The sequence below is a fragment of the Penicillium samsonianum genome (assembly GCF_028829775.1).
Source record: "Penicillium samsonianum strain IBT 33392 chromosome Unknown utg000003l_segment0_segment0, whole genome shotgun sequence".
Taxonomy (NCBI): Eukaryota; Fungi; Ascomycota; class Eurotiomycetes; order Eurotiales; family Aspergillaceae; genus Penicillium; species Penicillium samsonianum.
In genome coordinates, this window is record NW_026643261.1 from 3,660,315 (window position 1) to 3,674,237 (window position 13,923).

The 13,923-nt window shown below is 46.7% G+C and overlaps 6 protein-coding genes across 6 annotated transcripts; 3 read left to right on the forward strand and 3 right to left on the reverse strand.

Moving 5' to 3' along the window:
- Positions 1-104: 104 nt before the first annotated feature.
- Positions 105-2,335, reverse strand: N7471_004991 (putative C6 transcription factor; the record flags this gene model as incomplete). Its single annotated transcript, XM_057277710.1, has 6 exons — positions 105-467; positions 528-810; positions 875-1,298; positions 1,358-2,082; positions 2,134-2,202; positions 2,271-2,335. The coding sequence occupies 6 exons, from the start codon at positions 2,333-2,335 to the stop codon at positions 105-107; spliced, it is 1,929 nt and encodes a 642-aa protein (XP_057137320.1).
- A 319-nt stretch (positions 2,336-2,654) lies between these two features.
- N7471_004992 (GNAT family N-acetyltransferase) lies at positions 2,655-3,642 on the reverse strand. The gene is made up of 4 exons (XM_057277711.1): positions 3,414-3,642; positions 3,298-3,336; positions 2,903-3,247; positions 2,655-2,848 (listed from the first exon to the last, which is right to left on the reverse strand). Exons 1-4 carry the CDS (start codon positions 3,576-3,578, stop codon positions 2,705-2,707), a joined length of 693 nt encoding a protein of 230 aa, XP_057137321.1. The 5' UTR covers positions 3,579-3,642; the 3' UTR covers positions 2,655-2,704.
- A 218-nt stretch (positions 3,643-3,860) lies between these two features.
- N7471_004993 (putative MFS sugar transporter) lies at positions 3,861-5,853 on the reverse strand (the record flags this gene model as incomplete). Its single annotated transcript, XM_057277712.1, has 8 exons — positions 3,861-4,093; positions 4,161-4,259; positions 4,310-4,410; positions 4,464-4,662; positions 4,717-4,804; positions 4,856-5,402; positions 5,453-5,727; positions 5,782-5,853. The coding sequence occupies 8 exons, from the start codon at positions 5,851-5,853 to the stop codon at positions 3,861-3,863; spliced, it is 1,614 nt and encodes a 537-aa protein (XP_057137322.1).
- A 563-nt stretch (positions 5,854-6,416) lies between these two features.
- Positions 6,417-7,658, forward strand: N7471_004994 (uncharacterized protein; the record flags this gene model as incomplete). The annotated part of the gene is made up of 5 exons (XM_057277713.1): positions 6,417-6,705; positions 6,776-6,931; positions 6,986-7,308; positions 7,390-7,459; positions 7,525-7,658. 5 exons carry the CDS (start codon positions 6,417-6,419, stop codon positions 7,656-7,658), a joined length of 972 nt encoding a protein of 323 aa, XP_057137323.1.
- Positions 7,659-9,036: 1,378 nt separating this feature from the next.
- Positions 9,037-10,421, forward strand: N7471_004995 (putative integral membrane protein; the record flags this gene model as incomplete). The annotated part of the gene is made up of 6 exons (XM_057277714.1): positions 9,037-9,208; positions 9,266-9,285; positions 9,341-9,377; positions 9,427-9,494; positions 9,544-10,016; positions 10,076-10,421. 6 exons carry the CDS (start codon positions 9,037-9,039, stop codon positions 10,419-10,421), a joined length of 1,116 nt encoding a protein of 371 aa, XP_057137324.1.
- Positions 10,422-11,097: 676 nt separating this feature from the next.
- Positions 11,098-13,451, forward strand: N7471_004996 (fungal specific transcription factor domain-containing protein; the record flags this gene model as incomplete). The annotated part of the gene is made up of 6 exons (XM_057277715.1): positions 11,098-11,112; positions 11,176-11,213; positions 11,390-12,220; positions 12,271-12,690; positions 12,744-12,982; positions 13,033-13,451. The coding sequence occupies 6 exons, from the start codon at positions 11,098-11,100 to the stop codon at positions 13,449-13,451; spliced, it is 1,962 nt and encodes a 653-aa protein (XP_057137325.1).
- Positions 13,452-13,923: the final 472 nt, after the last annotated feature.

Consider the following 13,923-nt stretch of genomic DNA (forward strand, 5'->3'; position numbering starts at 1 on the left):
CAGATACCAGCCAGAGATCAAAGGGGAGGGAGTAATACAATAACGACGTCATGAATACATCTTTTGCCTCGGATTGAGCTTCATGATAATATAATGACCAATGTTTAAGGCGCAAATCCCTCCGTAAGAGGCATATAATCAGTGTTGAAGTCCCAGATCGTATTGTAGTTCGACCAATTGAGGAAGTTGTGGAGGCCTGTTGTGACATCGTCCACCACATGCTGCTGCACAGGCTGTGGGTCGAGTAGCTGATCAAGGATGCGAGACAGCTTTTTCTCGGCTTGTTTGCAAGTATGGTAGTTGCCGTGACCGGGGCCTGCGACCCACGATAGGAAAGAAATAAACACGCTGAGGTTGCGGATCAGCTCAGCGCGCGGGAGAGGAACGGCGTGTGGACCGGGCTCATGAGATTGGTGCAGGAGTTCAAGGAGAAGGACGCTGGCGGACGGAACACCGTACGTAAGGACCTGTATTCATTAGTAAATGTTTCTCTTCCATCCCATGAATGGTAACCGTGGATGACATACAATCCAAGAAAAGTGCCGGTCTAGATCGACCATTGGGGTTCGAAACGAATTAATCTGAATGACAATGGCTAGCACCCGACGAGATACGTCGCAAAGATCCGCTTGTCCGGTGTTCGTGTGCTTGACGACTGCTCGATAGAGCAAAAAGCAAGTGTATAGATAATCCAAATAGAAATAGACTATCGTAAGCCACCCATCATGGAAATGGTCGTTCGATCGCCGGTCATATCGAAGCTGGTCCGGAGCGGATTCCCATATGGCGCGCGATTTTGCTTGGATCTCTCTGTTATAAATTGATCATGTCAGCATTAAGTAAACATGTGATTTGGAGGAGAAGATATACTTACTCGGACTTCTGGATTAGATTGTGTTGCTCGCGAGTCCCCAGTACAACCTCAAGAGTTTCTTCCCTAATGATAGCCAGCTGATAGCGTAGGCGAGTTGGGGTTACTGGGTGTAACTCCCCTTGAGTATTCCATCCGGCGCTGTTTAGCTCCGAAATAGCCTTGCTAAGGACATGTCCACCTGCAACCAGGACTTCGTCACTCAGATCCAATGGAGCAGCAAGTGTGCAGAATCGACCATTCATCAGTGGCGGTCGTCCAACAAATGTTGCTACCATTTTGTCCATGTAGAAGGAAGCAACAAAGCAGCGCCTCCGCCACTGGCGAAGAAAGAATGGACAATTTTCAATGCCATTGGTCTCTAAGTGTAGCCCAGCTGCATAAATGGTGGATACCAGGTCACCCAATCGACGCCATGCCTGATAGCCTAACAGGTGGTCAGTAAATCGATAGGAGATGGGATCATACAGAAAGGGAAAACCTTACTGGAATCACCATATTGTTGTGTTCGCAACATAACATCATTGAATTGTAACATTGCGAGTAATTCGTTTGCCGACGATGTCTGGTCACAGAAACCAAGGCATATTGTACTTATCACAGTTACCTGCTCTAGTAACTGGTCTTTTGCTCGAGGGTCATCCGAGCCCTGCATAATGTCGGGGTCATTGTCTAGCGTAATAACCAATTGCATTCCGCAAAGAGCGAAGATAGACCCGAGGGCCTCCCAGCGGAGGTTGCGACCGGTGAAAGAAGAACAGTACTCCTCAACTGACATTGACTTGTGCGTCCGCATCGGACGGGAGGTATTTTGAAATATTTGATTCGCCAACTCTTGTAGTTGTGCCGTCGGATCACTGGAGAACCCATCAAAGATATCGCGCACCGAGCGCAGAAGTCCGTCCATTACCCTTTTGGGCACGATATTGCTCCATGTCCCAACATAGAACCGTGCAATCAGGATATCACACACAGTGAGATTATACAAAAACCGCAGTACATCAACCCCGGATTGGAGTCGATCGGGTTCCACTACTAACCCCGCAGAGGAATCTGTGCTCTCTTCAGGCTCGAACGAAATCTCACTACGATGCTCAGTCAAAACCGCAGAGTAGCTGGTCGAGCCCAGATATCCAGGAAGAGCTGAGGGTGGTTCCAATGGCGCAAAGAAACGGCCATTCCCCAGTGAGCCTGAGCCCGGGCTGGACGCACTGTTTCTACATATTAGTATGGGCCGATCATCCGTTGCAGGATATGCTTACTTTGAGGTTGGTTGACTGGTCAGTCGACTAGAAACTATCGCAGGATTGACTGGATCGGAAGGTCTCCGCCTAGTCATCGGAGCTGGATGATAAAAGCATTTATCGCTGATTCTTTTTGCGGTGCATCGGCGACAAACCGGCCGGTCATGGTCACATCGCTGTTTGGATCTCCGACAGGGTTCACACGACTGTAAAGTGCCATTTTTGCGCGTTGCCGGCGATGCAGAACGCCGATCGTCGTTTCTCATGGCTTGAGAAACAACGCATAAAGGTACCTGATTAATGAAAGAAAGGGACCTCGTGACGACGGCGGGAAAATTGATACCCGCGAAGGTTGGCAGTTTGCCTTGTCCAAATTAGGATTAGCGTGCCATACCTAAGAAGTCCGAAGTATGAGAAAACCAGACAGTCAGTACATAATCCGATGGCTATCGAGGCTTGGAGAATATATATTTATCTATTGTTTTCTATATATTCTACTGGGACTGCAGATTCCATGTTACGAGAGGCACAATTGAAAACTATATCAATCACTAGAACCGTTTTTGACACGATATATATACTATTACCTTTACTGACCCCCTGCAATATTCTTTCTCATGAAGACCGTCTTTGTCTCCCAAACCTTCCCATTCTTATCCTGGACTTGATAATAGTTCTGCACAGTCTTGATCAACTGGTAACCTCGACGAGCATACCATTCCTCGTTCGTAGTCTGCAGACGATAAGTTACTTGACAGAGGAGATCAAACTGTATAACCGGACTTACCTTTGGAACACCACCATATGTTGCATTCGCAAATTCTTCTCTCTTCTGATCATCTTTCTGAACCGTGTCTAGCATCAATATCTTGGCTAGTAGTGGTTCTCGGACTGCCATGGCCTCGACCTCATCCATTGCAGCTCGCCCGATTCCCTGGCCTTGGATAGACCGCCTGACGTAGAATGTCTTTATCCAAAAGATGTTCTCGGTCGGCAGGTCAAGCTCAATGTGCTCTGCATCGGGGTTCTTGGAATCCAGTGAAATGTGGCCAATAGGGATGAAGCTTTCTTTTGTCGGCTGGCGTGGGACAGCGTTGATTGCTGTGGCTGTGTCTTGAAGCATTTCATCTTCCTAGTAGTCACGTGTTAGTTATTTTCTTTGGGTTGCGCTGTTGTGCTTACTTTTGGCGATATCGTTTGTGACTCATCTGATGGCAGGACCTTTCCCAAAAATGTAAGCATATTCGACTCGTGTTTGTGTTGAATACAACGAAAGAGTAATATTTAATGGGACTTACAATCCAATAAATGCACTTCTCGCCTTTGAGCTGTTGCTTCTTCCATTTTGTCTCAACTTCTTCCTGGTGCCAACTGCATTCGATTCGCTGCGACACGAGACATTTCAGATGGACGTCCGAATTGGGATCCCAGGGAAATAAAGTCACTTTCGAACTTGAGCCCATTATTATTTAAAGACAAATTTGATATCGAAAGTATAAGAGTTAAGAGTTTCAACCTCGAGAAAACGGCTTCATGATGATTTATAAGCTAAAGTTATTATGGATTACCTAGGTAACGGAATCTAAAATCAAAAAGAATCCAACCAATCCCCGGTCCCGGTCAACCACTTATGCAGCGCAGGGTATTTTTTCCTGTTTCGATAACTATAAGACATGAGTCAACCATAGCCCCAACCTCGGCAGGCAACTCTCTACTCAAGAGCCAAATATCCTCAAATTATGTGTTTATTCTGCTTTCGACACGTTCTGCCCAGCCTCGTCTGTTGACAACGGCTTGGTTTCCTTCTCTAGCTGCGAGCTCATGGATTGTAGGTTCTCACCTGTGGCTAGCTGATGGTCGAGCCGAGCTTTTTCCTCGTCCGTAGCGCCGGTGAGGTCAACAGCAACCTCCTCGCCGAAGTTCTTGGCGATTTCTTCTAGGGTGAGACCAGCAGTCTCGGGGAAGAAGAAGTAGATGACTACAATTTTTGTTAGCGAAGTTTTAGTTGACGGGCAGATCTTGATGCGATCGGGAGAAAAAAATACCGGGAATGAAGAATGCAGACCAGCAAATAATGACAAGATAGTATTTCCAGCCAACGTTGCCGAAACCCATGGGGGCAGTTTGCAAGAGTATGAGGGTGGCTAGGTATGTCAGTTGGAATTTGGACGCGAAATTGTAAGGAACAACTCACAAGCAAATTGACCGAAAAGAGAAAAGCCCATGCCAATTGGACGGATTTCAGTTGGGAAGATCTCCGAAACATAGAGGTACATAGTGGTGTCGCAGAAAGTACTGCAGAAATGTTAGCTCATATTCAGCGATTTTTATGTCGCAGCTTGACTCACCCTTGGAAGGCCAGATAAAGGTACATGAAGAAGATACCGAATCCATTTCCGACCTTATTGGTTGTACCAGCATACTGGGCGGTCATAGCAGCCAGACAGGATGTAGAGATGATAATGCCGACAAAGCCGATCATGTACATGCCGCGCCGGGAATTGACTTTATCATGGAGCCAGGCGCCTAGAGGATTGTAGATCACACCTATGCCAAGTTAGCAAACGGGGTACATAGTAGATACTGGGTGTTGATCCTCACCAGCTGTTGTTAGCCATACAGCACTCAAGAGCAGAGGCATACCGCCCTCCATGCCCAAGTTTGTGTATAGAAGAACGGCGTAATTGTTCTAGCCGTTGTCAGTGGGATATACTTTTCAATAAGGTATTACTACACTCACGATGATCAAAGGTCCGCCAAATTCAGCGCCCCACTGGGTAAGGAAACCGATAGCCATTCGCTTTCGGTATGTTTTCCTTGTGAAGACAGCCTTCCACACGCTGCCGTAAGTAGCCAATCTCTCAGCCTCGAGTTGGATTTGCTCTTTCGTCTGGAAGAACTCCTCCTTGGCGGCCAAGTTGTTCGGATCATCTGGTGATTCACGGAGCCGGATGAGGACATGCTGTGCCTCGTCGAGCTTACCCTTTGAAATCAACCAGCGAGGTGAACGCGGGAGCCAAGGAGATCCCAGAAGCAGCACCAACGCGGGCAGACATTGCAAGGCGAGAGGGAATCTCCAGCCAAACTCAGACAGAGAGCCTGTTGCATAGTAGCAAGCATAACCCACCCATCCTGAAAGCATATATCCAAACACCAGGAAAATGGCGTGGTGGCCGACAAGCCAGCCACGGCGCAGAGCACTTGACATCTCGGAAAGATACATAGGGCAGACGGTTACAAGGATACCGATTCCAAGACCGCAAATAAAGCGGCCAGCCTGGAACATACTGAAAGTTGTCAGCGCCAGTCCAATTTTAAAGCAGAAGAAATGACATACGCCAGTGAGTTAGAGCCGGCCTGCAGTGCTCCTCCGAATAGCGAAAAGAAGGCACCAAACTGGATGTTTGCCTTTCGGCCAAAGAAATCACACGACCACATCATAAAAAGTGCACCAACAGCACCACCGGCACTGAAAACACCGTTTGCTGTCGAGATCGCGGGGGTAGTGATGGTCGCGTACCCCGGTTCACCCTCAGCGGGCAGGCCGAAGTAGGCATACCATCCCGGCTGGCCGATTGTACTGGAGATAATCGAAGAGCAATATCCATATGTCTATTTGTGTAAGCTTAGTAAATAACTGCAATGTGAAGATATATGCGAGCTCACCATTGACCCAATGGCCACAAAAACGATAACCAGCCTGTTATAGGAACTGGTCTGAGACCCGAACCTACCCATGATGGTCTGTTGTAGTTTTTACAGCTCTCAATAAATTAAGGGTATACAATAAAGGATGCCAGCATCAGGTTTGAACGAGGGAGAAATTTTAGCATGTCTGTAGCCGACCCCAAGTAGGGGGGCCTCGTAGGGGTACTGCTCTGTGGAGTTGTGGCCCACTGAGCTGCATAAAGTTCTTGAGAATACGACTGGCTTGCCGATCACGGCACAGGAACTTTGAGTCCAGACTCTGAAATTGCATATTGCCAATATGTTAGAAGTTAAACAATGCTCATTTGCTGAGTAAAATTCGACTCCAACATGCCGTACGATGTGTGTTGGATGTTGTACTCCGTAAGGGTGCAGTTGCGGAGTCAATAGCGCGGAACCGGTCCGAGGCTATTGAGTCCACAAATGACATATCCACTACGATGTCAAGAAAAAGGTCCATGTGCTCCATGCTAGTTCATCGCACAAAGCTCTACTCCGTATCTAGCAAGAGACTGCGACATCCCGCGCCCTACAAGGTATATTTTTTGTTCACAACTACGACTAGCAGAAACAGACAATAGGACAACGGAACGATGGCCCAATCTCCCTTTGACACCCCGTTTGACCAGCTCCCAAATCCGAAACAGGTTTGGCTAGGAAAGCCAGGTAGCTATGAAGAGGGTTTGGGAAAACTAGCTATTCTTACCCCTGAAGTCGTCGCCGCGGCTTCCGCCAGTGAGATCAGATGTGGTCGACGCGTGACGATGGGATGGGAGATGACAAAATTGGATTTTCCTAATCTCAACCGTCAGCCATGTCACCATGAGATTGTGCCTCTTCTGGGAGGTGTGGCATTCGATGATATCTATACTATGAACCCACGTGAGTCGAGAGGATATTTGCTTTTCTCTCTTCGGTTTCTTTTTTTTACAATATATTGACTGTTTGACAGAGCAAAGTAGCCAGTGGGACGGCCTCCGCCATTTTTCTCAAACAGTACCTGGTCAGTCTGAACGTGTGTTCTATGGTGGAACAACCAGTGAGGAAATCACTGATCGCCAAAATGATCGAATTGGTCTCCAGCATTGGGCCCGAGAGGGCATTGCAGGTACTCACCCCCTTCGCATGAATCCCCTGATGTTATCTCACACCATTTCAATAGGACGTGGAGTATTGATTGATTACGCTACTTGGGCTGAGAAAAAGGGGATTAAATACACCACATTCTCGACCCACCAAGTGCGATTTGCCGACATCCTCGAAATTGCCAAGGAGAACAACATCACGTTCCAAAAGGGTGATATTCTTTTCGTCCGTGTAGGAGTGACCAAGGAGTGGGACACGTCCATGACAGACGCCCAAAAACAAGCTTATTCGGATAACCCTAGCCCAGAGCATGCTGGAGTTGAGGCGACCACGGAAGTCCTCCGCTGGTTGTGGGACACCGGGTTCGCCGCCATCGCAAGTGATGCAATCAGTTGGGAGGTGAGCGATAAGAAACATAGATCCAGAATTCTCAATAGTATATTGCAAGCCGATCAAGGAAATCAACTGACAGACCCACAGGTCTACCCGCCACAGTCCCCTGACATCTTCCTCCATGAATATGTACTTGCTGGATGGGGAATGCCGATCGGTAAGTTGTCGGAGTGTTTTCCTCCGAGTTTCGCAGGTCCATTTTTATTGACTCATAGATAACAGGGGAACTATTCGATCTTGAGGCGCTGGCACGCACCTGCCAGGAACTCCAGCGGTGGAGCTTTTTCGTGGCATCTGTGCCTTTGAATATGCCCGGTGGGGTTTCCTCGCCTCCGAATGTGATGGCTATTTTCTAGGTCCAAATTGTCTGCGGAGTACAACATGGCAATAGTATATCCAATGGTTTATCACATAGTCAATCAAATATCCCGAACTCCGTAGTCATTGCCGGCACCTGGGCAGGATTCCCTAGTATGTAAGCCCTATTGACCGGCTATTGAGTCGGGTGGTGCTGCCCCGCTCCAAGTGTGTACAAAGTACATAAATGTCATGCTAGCCCCACTAGATTGTACAAAAGAAGCGCTTTTGGGAGCAACGAGGACAAGTCGGGGGTGATAAATTGTCATGAATACGTGGTACATTATGTTAGAAATCGTGGGCCGAAGGCTCGGAGCGAGCGTACCAGCGGAAGGAACTACGATGTACACATCGGCACGGCAAACAGGCCCCGCTTAAATAGCCATTTAGCAGACACTATGAATAGTGATATGCGGTGCAATTACCTAGCAGAGGTAAAATAGAGAGTACACTACTCAAATGTGGATTTTGCCTCGTATTTTTGACTTTGGTTTTCCTTCGGGGCCGGGCTGCCAGAATTTACCCAACTCTCCACCATCCTGCAGAGGACAGACCCCTGCGATCCACAAGCTATGGAAGTCCCACTTTAGTTGACGAACCTGCATCTCCAAAATATGCCGTCGTGGGTCAAAGGACTTCGGGAAATCATGCTCTGCACAATCATGGTTGACGGAGCCGTTTGGATCCACTTCCCGTATAGATTAACTCAATTTCAAGCCCAGAAAAAAGTACTTACAACCTGAAGGCCATCAATGTCGTCAGAGAATATGCAAGCCTTTTATGCATATATATGCTTAGACTGAGCTCAAGCTGTAAATATTCCGTTTCACTTGATCTCGGCTATTTTAAACATGTTCTTGTTAGGAAGATAACTATGTAGTTAGGTTGAGTGGCAGGTCCTGTATGTACAATGTGTCATTTAAATGACAGCATGAAAGCTTGGATGCACGCCACCATGTACTTTGTGTGCAACTTCTTTACCGTGCACCAGGGGATACACATTGTACGATGTTTGCACAAGACGTATGAACATGTTACATCGTAGTGCCAAAGCAAGACAAAAAAAAAGTTGGGAAACAATACTGTTAAGAAACGAATTGTTGTCAAACATTTTATTTTTCACGGACCTCGTGCATAATTAGCCCCGGCTAGCTGTTTCTGTTTGTGGGCGGATAATAAAGGTATGTTTGTTCTTCTGTTTCGGGGGAGCCGATCGTGGGTGATCAATAGCCCGATTTCAATCATGCAGCTCGTAAAGCATGTCGGTTTAAAATTTAAACCAAGGATCTTGGCTGAAGAGGCCATTATATTATTGTTTAAAAGACGGGGCTGTCTTGAAACACCTGACCCCCGTTACTAATTCTAAAGGAATCCATGATGCATCTTGTGTCGTTGCTAGAACGGGGCTCTGAGGATGCATCCATTGACCGGAGTGTGCAGAAATGGAACTATGCCTGCCAGTCATTATGTATCATTGGCATGACAGTCTTCTTCGGTCTTCGTCTTTATACTCGATTGTTTATTCTCAGCGGATTCGGGAAGGAGGATTGTGAGTGAAATTTTTGCGTGAGGGGCACAGAGCACAAAAATGCTAACAGCCTTCTAGGGACATGTACAATTGCCTGGGTAGGACTACCACGTGGAAAGAGGGCAACATAGGCTAACAAGATATCTCGAACAGTTTCTCGGCGTCTGCTACTCAATCATTGCTCTCCTCAGTATGTCTCTAGTACCACGGGCGACAGGCTGTATCTAACGCAAGGACAGTGGGTCATTATGGAGGAGGTTTACACTGGTTGGACGTCCCCGATGAGAACAAGATTCCTTTCCAAAAGGTATGCAAAGCACTGGCGCAATTGATCATCCCGACTTCTGACTCTCTAGACTATATACGCAACAATGGTCATGTATGGGCCAACAGCCTATCTCACAAAAGTGTGCCTCCTCTGGATCATGACTCGTGTATTCAGCCCCTTCCGAAAATGCGTCATATTTATTAGGATCTTTATGGGAATTATGTTGGCCTACTACATCCCGGCTGTCATCGTCAAAATCCGAATCTGCAGCCCCATCGCCAAATTCTGGGACCAGGGTATTGACGGCACATGTTTAGACCAGACATCAATCATCTTGGCTGATGCTGTCGTCAGTGTCGTCAGTGACATGATCGTTCTCATCTTGCCATTACCATTGACTTTGACTCTGCAAATGTCCACAAAGAGAAAGATGCGGGTTATGGGTATTTTGGGGGCGGGTGGCCTGGCTGTTGCAGCCAGTATCATCAGGTTGGCACTTATTGTCATTACCGGACAGTCGAAGGATGTTTCTCGTGCGTTTATGAGAATCAATATGCTAGGGTATGTTCCTCTCAGCTTATTCTTTTGACCAAACATTCTAACCAAAACATTCTCTCTAGTAACGCGGAAGTCTCCATCGGCATTATCTGCACCTGTCTCCCTTCCCTATCGGCTCTTATCATCCGCATCTACCACGAATATTCCAGTAACAAAGCAACCCTCGAGTCTGACTACAAAATGAGCACGATGCGAAACCAGGGCACAGGGAACCGAAGCAAGAATCAAATGAGTGTGTTAGCGGCGGACTCGGACGAGGATGTACTCATGTACAATGCACAGGGGAATCCGAAGATTGAGACAATCATCCACGGTAATAGTCAGCAAGGAGCTCCGCCGACATTAACATTTGATGGCATAGGAGTGACCCGATCTGTTGATGTGTCAACCTCCGCCGGGCCTCGGTGATACAAATAACGACGTCAACTTTGTTTCGGATGATAAAACAACCCTGGAGACCATCAACTATAACTAGATACAATTGGGCCGATATACCTTCCATGTATATAATAATATATCTCTTTTCCTTTGTGATGAATGTACGTATCTTAAAAAGAAGCCGAGTCCTGCGTTATGCCTTATACCGTCGGGTCAAGTGCAAACAATCCAGCAAACGGCCAAGAATCAATTAGGGCTGCCTGCCTTGGACTGGCCTGGATATGCAGGCAACCATAGAATACCAGAGGCAAACGCCGTTGACCGCCATGATCTAGAACCCACTGGATTTACCTGTCTCATATGTGGAACGAAGCGTCGCAAAATGGGCTCTATCGCTAACTGGATGCTCAAGCTCGTGAGAGGTTGGAGGTGTGTCACAACTTTAATCCTTCTAAGGTTGGAACGGCCCCGGGGGACAAATGATGACATAATAGAGCGGATATCCCGGGGTCCCGGCCCGAGAAATAACGGAAGGAGACTTCCGAATTCAACAACCTTCTCCCTTTCCAATATGTTGGTCGCAGAATGATGTTCTCATTTCATATGGAAAACTCTTCCCCACAAGAACAGCCGAGAGGACCAAAACCGAAACGTTTCAAGATCAGCATCGCATGTAACGTTTGTAAAGCCAAGAAAACAAAATGCGATGGTGCTAGACCAGGTAAGCGAATTAAACGAACTCGACAGGGTGCGATCGATACTGTGCTCATATTTGTCGTGTTAGTATGCGGGTCTTGCTCAAAAAGGAAACAAAGTTCGCAAGTATGTATATACCGCGAGGCTGATCGAGTCTCTCCCTCATCAGGTATACAGTAAGTACATAGAATAGACTCAGCCTTAAAACATATAACAGCCAAGCATCTTATGATGCTTGCCTTGTGGCTCACTTGTCGTGGTCTATTATCTACAGATCAGCTGACGCGTTGACCAACATGCAGCTCAGATACTGCCAGAGAGAAGGTTACGATCGACAGCGGCTTCGGTAACACCGAACAGCCGAGATACAGGAGCGAATCTCCAAACAACTGTTCTCAAAATGAAGACAACGATGAGACTGGCTTGTACAGCGGAATCGTACCTAACGGCAGCCTTTTTGGCGCATCTAGTGGGGCGCATATCTTGCACGAAGTTGGAAATGCGACACGCCCAAAAAGAGGATTTGAGAACAAAGGGAAAGAAAGCAGTCTAGTTTCGCCCAGACCGCTCGAAAGGTTGCCGAAGTTGCAGAAAAAGGAGCCTAGCAGAGAACCCTCTGAGATGCAGTTTGTTCTTCCTACAAGGAAGGTGGCTGACAACTTACTGAGTGTATATTGGGATTATGTGGATAGCGCCTACCCCTGGCTCGACAGATCGTCTATCGAAAACGCATACGAGACGCTGTGGACCAAAGATGGAGAAATCTCTATGAACGAGAGGGCTTTGCACTGCCTTCTCAATATGATATTCGCCATATCTTGTGTTGTTTCTCAGACTCAAACACCTACCTCTCGGTATCAATCCTCGGTTACTTTTTTTGAGAGAGCTCAAGGATTAATGTCCTACGAACTGATGGAAATTTACAATTTTGAAATCATTCAAATCCTTTTGCTTACAGCGGTGTATCTTCAACATGAAAAAATGCCCCAGAAATCCTTCCGAAGCATTGGCATGGCGATTCATATCGCACAGGACCTGGGGTTGCATTTACCTGCCACAATAGAATCCATCAAAGACTTACGTGAGCGGGACCTTGCGTGTCGCGTTTGGAATGGTTGTATTATCATGGACAGGTATAATATGAAGAGTGGATATTTTCAATGCGCAAACTAACTCTATATAGGGTTGCCTCCATGACTTTTGGCTGCGCACTCAAAGTTCCCCAAGCTGTTGCAAAACAAGGATTGGATACTTTGGTGCTACACTCAATGGAGTTCGCCAGTGGCACTGGGAATATGGCTCTACCTTCGAAGGTGAATTTCTACATATCATTCTGCCGACTACATCACATCATAGGAGACGTGTTGGAAACCTTCTATAACTCCAGTGATTCCAAAGCCGACTCTGATCTAGGCAGAAATTTCACTGGTGTGAACTTGGGCTCACCATTATCCTTCGATAAATTCACGAGCCTGTTTAGAATCGAGTCGGAGCTGAGCAATTGGACCGAAAACCTTCACTCTTATTTTCGAATGCCATCGGATCTTGAAGATCCGACGCCGACAAAGCATATCAAACGTCAAGCAAACGTTTTGCGCGGCCGGTTTGTATCCTGATACCCGGGAATGTGAAATGCGGACTAATTTTTGTTGGAAGATATCTCTCTGTCCGCCTCCTCCTTTTCAGGCCGTTCCTTTTGCAGGTGCCCCATCCAAAGGCAGACAATGCTCCTGGTGTCAATTTGTACTCGGAAGATCAAACCATTGGATACGTGGTCTTTCAGTGCCAAATTCAGTGCGTCAAAGCTGCTGAGGATATGATAGATTTCATCATGAGAAATTTACCAGAGCAGACGCAAGCGTATATATTACCATCGAACTGGTACACTGTCTCATGTGAGTTACTCTCGTAAATGAGGCACAACGGTGTGGCTAACGATTATAAGATATATACATGGCCGTAACTATTCTGCTTGCAGCTCAAATGTCCCCACAGATAGTGGCACATTTTTCTCTCGCTCGTTTGAAGGACCTTTTGAAACAGGCTCGTGGGATTCTCAAAGATTATGAAAAGTATACTACATTGGCTTCGAGGTGCAGCTCCGTTCTCAAATTGATACAAGAAAATATTGATATGCGCAGCTCTGGAACAGACTACGCCGCCGGAGAAGGTTCGCAAGACGCAATCAACTATGACAGCACAATGGTTCAAGATGCAACCATGGAAGGACAAGAGCCTCAAAATAATCTAGGAAACATGGCTTGGCTTGAGAATTATGCGTTTGATTGGAACGATTGGCCTTTGTTTTTTGCACAGCTGGACGACCAAACCGGCCCGGCTGAAGAATGGGGAATGCAAGCATAGCCTCGACTAATCCAAAACATCAGACCTTTCTTTTTCACCCAGAAGGTCTGCTGGAAGATGGTGATTACCAGTCCAGCAGTAGAAGCTCATTGGACTAAAGTTCTGAAGATTCTTTTGCCATATTGAATGCATCATATGATGTTTAAATTTAGATATATAAAGAATTAAGTATATTTATGACCACCAGGTCAATGTAACATTAAACTCTAGTCCCAGCAGGTTCAAGATCGTTACTGATCTGGCATAGTTATGGTCTATGCTAGCGTATGGGCTGAAGTCTACCTTGGGTCAATTCCTCATGAGAAGCCCTAGCTGATTTGCAGTCGTATGGCAAATCATTGAACCGAGATAACACATGGAAGTAAGGCCTAATCTGAAGCACTCTCGATTCAATTACAGTAGCCTATACACGAGGTCAAGGATGGGAAGAAACGAGAACGCATAACTGTATGATTGCTAATGGAAGAATATA

What these genes read in the sequence shown, in the direction of transcription:
- N7471_004992 (XM_057277711.1), bottom strand. Translation starts at nt 3,578, where the DNA reads ATGGGCTCAAGTTCGAAAGTGACTTTATTTCCCTGGGATCCCAATTCG. An exon ending in AGAAGTGCATTTATTGGATT is followed by an intron (nt 3,337 to 3,413) that starts GTAAGTCCCATT and finishes TTTTTGGGAAAG; the next exon opens with GTCCTGCCATCAGATGAGTC. An exon ending in CACAAACGATATCGCCAAAA is followed by an intron (nt 3,248 to 3,297) that starts GTAAGCACAACA and finishes CGTGACTACTAG; the next exon opens with GAAGATGAAATGCTTCAAGA.